We start from the raw sequence: 2,500 nt of genomic DNA on the forward strand, positions 1-2,500 counted from the left end.
GGATATTATATACTTTTTTAAAGCTCTGATTGATTTATTTTACAGAGTATGTAGATATTGTTTATATCAATAACAGAAATTCATAGTAAGTGTATGGTTTAGATTGACAAGATTCTTGAACTGTATGGTTTCACATCCCCTTTTCCTTCCAGATGCCTCCAGTTTGTGTTCAGTATTGTTGAAGAGGCAAGTAAAGCTGACTGGGTTGAAACTACACTTAGTATATATGATAAGTTTTTTAAACAAGAAGAGGAGGAAGAAGAGGAAGAAGTTAAAGAAGAGGAAGAAGAAGAAGGAGATGAGGATAAAAAGACCAAGAAGGAGGAAAAGAACTCAAAATCGTGAGATTTTAAGGAATTGTAAAATAGGACTGTTAATTATGTTTCTTGAATTTATAGTTACAGTCATTTGTTTGTCACCTGGAATGTTTATGAAGTAAGTGTGATGAATATACAATACTAGAAGTAATATAATTTTATCTAGGAGTATTTACAAGAATAGAGGTTAAATATTTATTAGAAAATTTAATTCTATATAAAGTCCTTTGTGGGCTTCTTAGTGGCCTGATGTAGAACATCTTTAAGGTGATGGTGAGTGATCTTTCACCAAAACACATATATTACAGAAGAATGTAATATTTGGGAAATACACCAAAATCTGTTCTTGACTGTGTAAAGAAGTCGTAAAACAAGTGGCATTAACAAGGTTTTGAAGCAGAATCTCCTACTCATTTGTGTTCATGAAGGTAAAGATTGGTTGAAGAAGATTGTTTCTGTATTACTTAAAGCTTAGTATTAACTCACATCCTCCCGAACAGAGCCCAGCAATGAGTGGCAGCTATTTTGTGGCATGGTCAGTACTGTAGGGTTTTGCCACATTATCCAGATTATTGTGATCTGATTGTGTGCGGGAGGTCTATGCACAATTACTGATTAGTAATATAGATGCAATGTGTCGTTTTCAACTTGTGACTTTGTTGATTAAGCTAAAGTTGGTATTATGGAGGTGTAATGCAGGTTCGTGCTGATCATCGTGAGACGTTTTTTTTAATCTGATGGTTAGTTTATCAGGATTTTGCAAAAACAATCTTTGTAATTTTACCCATGTTCTTATAATATTATGTTGGTACATGGTTGTAGCTTATCTTTTGTGTACCAAAAAGCCACAGTCTTGTTATCTAAAGCTCTCAACATTGAACAATCTATATGTATTTTTAGTGCTTAATATATTATGTAACTGGTAATGTATATATTAATGAAACTTTACTTCATGTCCTAATACATTTACAAGGATTGTACATATTGTACAAATTTAATGATGTTATTTTATACTCCTACAATACACGTTATGTCAGTGTCCCACCTCCTTCCCAAGACTGAAGTGTTGCCAGATCATCCCCTACATACCTTGACTTTAATTGTTTATCAATTACTGTAAGAAAATTTACATCTATATTTTTTTTACAGTTTTCTTTAGCTTCAGTGACATATAACTGTCTTTTGGGGAAACTAGAATAAAAATATATGTATTAAGTATTTGAATTTAACATTTATGGAAGATGCAAAATTATTTTGCACATTATTTATTATCATATTATGAACATTATTCCACTTCCGTTGTGTGGTTACATGGTATGTTGGTGAAGGTCTTGGTACAGTGTACCTGATATTTGCATGTCATGGTCTTTAATAAGATGAAAACTTCATATGGTCTAACATTTGTTTCATTTTCAAAAAAGGAAATTGTAATAACATAGTGTGTTATTCACTGCATGCATCAAGATACAGCCTCTGAAAACAGTGGTTACCAGGGGATGGTTCAGTGTAGCTTATGGAACACCAGTTGCCATGTTGAAACTGCCAAGTTAGACTACCTAAAATAGCTATGCATTTATCTCAAGTTCTGAATGGATCTGGTAAAAAAAATCCCATTTGATACATGGTAAATATACTAAATTTTTTTTATTTTCTTTGTTCTATGCAGTGTATTTCTATTCTGTACAAAGAGCTTCCTTTGCTTCCACTTTTGTTCATTACCTCTTTCCATAGAAACGTTATCATGTACATAAGTGTTTCTAAATATAGGAACTTACAAAAATAATTTGACATCCATTTATTGAACTGTTGAGTTGACAGCACATTCATTTGAATTACAGTAAAAACCTCCAAATATCAAGTATCTGAATTTTCAAAACAGCACATTCAATTGAATTACTGATAAAAACCTCCAAATATCAAGTATCTGAATTTTCAAACAAGCAGCTGTTCACTTTTCACACTATGAAGTCACTATTTCTATGTGAGAATAAGAAACCGAAACACTCTAACTACTTTTTCATTCTCATCTCAGCCAGTGCATCATTGTTTAGTTTTATAAAACCTTTTCCACAATTACACATACCAAACCTGCACCACATTGGACTGTTTCTTATGCATTTTGATTTTGTTGTGAGTTGTATATAAAATAAATTAAATATTTGTACCAGTTCTTTGGATGAATT

General features: G+C 31.9%; 1 protein-coding gene across 1 annotated transcript in view; it reads left to right on the plus strand.

The window, feature by feature from the left end:
• The window catches only part of LOC113803428 (PHD finger protein 12), a gene marked incomplete in the record, with an annotated part of 38,764 nt that overhangs the window by 34,740 nt on the left and 1,524 nt on the right, over positions 1-2,500 (plus strand). Inside the window, 1 exon segment of the mRNA XM_070127872.1 lies at positions 153-2,500. This exon segment is cut by the window's right edge and continues 1,524 nt beyond it. Within this exon segment, the coding sequence (XP_069983973.1) occupies positions 153-345 (193 nt within the window).

Source organism: Penaeus vannamei, chromosome 12 (genome assembly GCF_042767895.1).
Source record: "Penaeus vannamei isolate JL-2024 chromosome 12, ASM4276789v1, whole genome shotgun sequence".
NCBI lineage: Eukaryota > Metazoa > Arthropoda > Malacostraca > Decapoda > Penaeidae > Penaeus > Penaeus vannamei.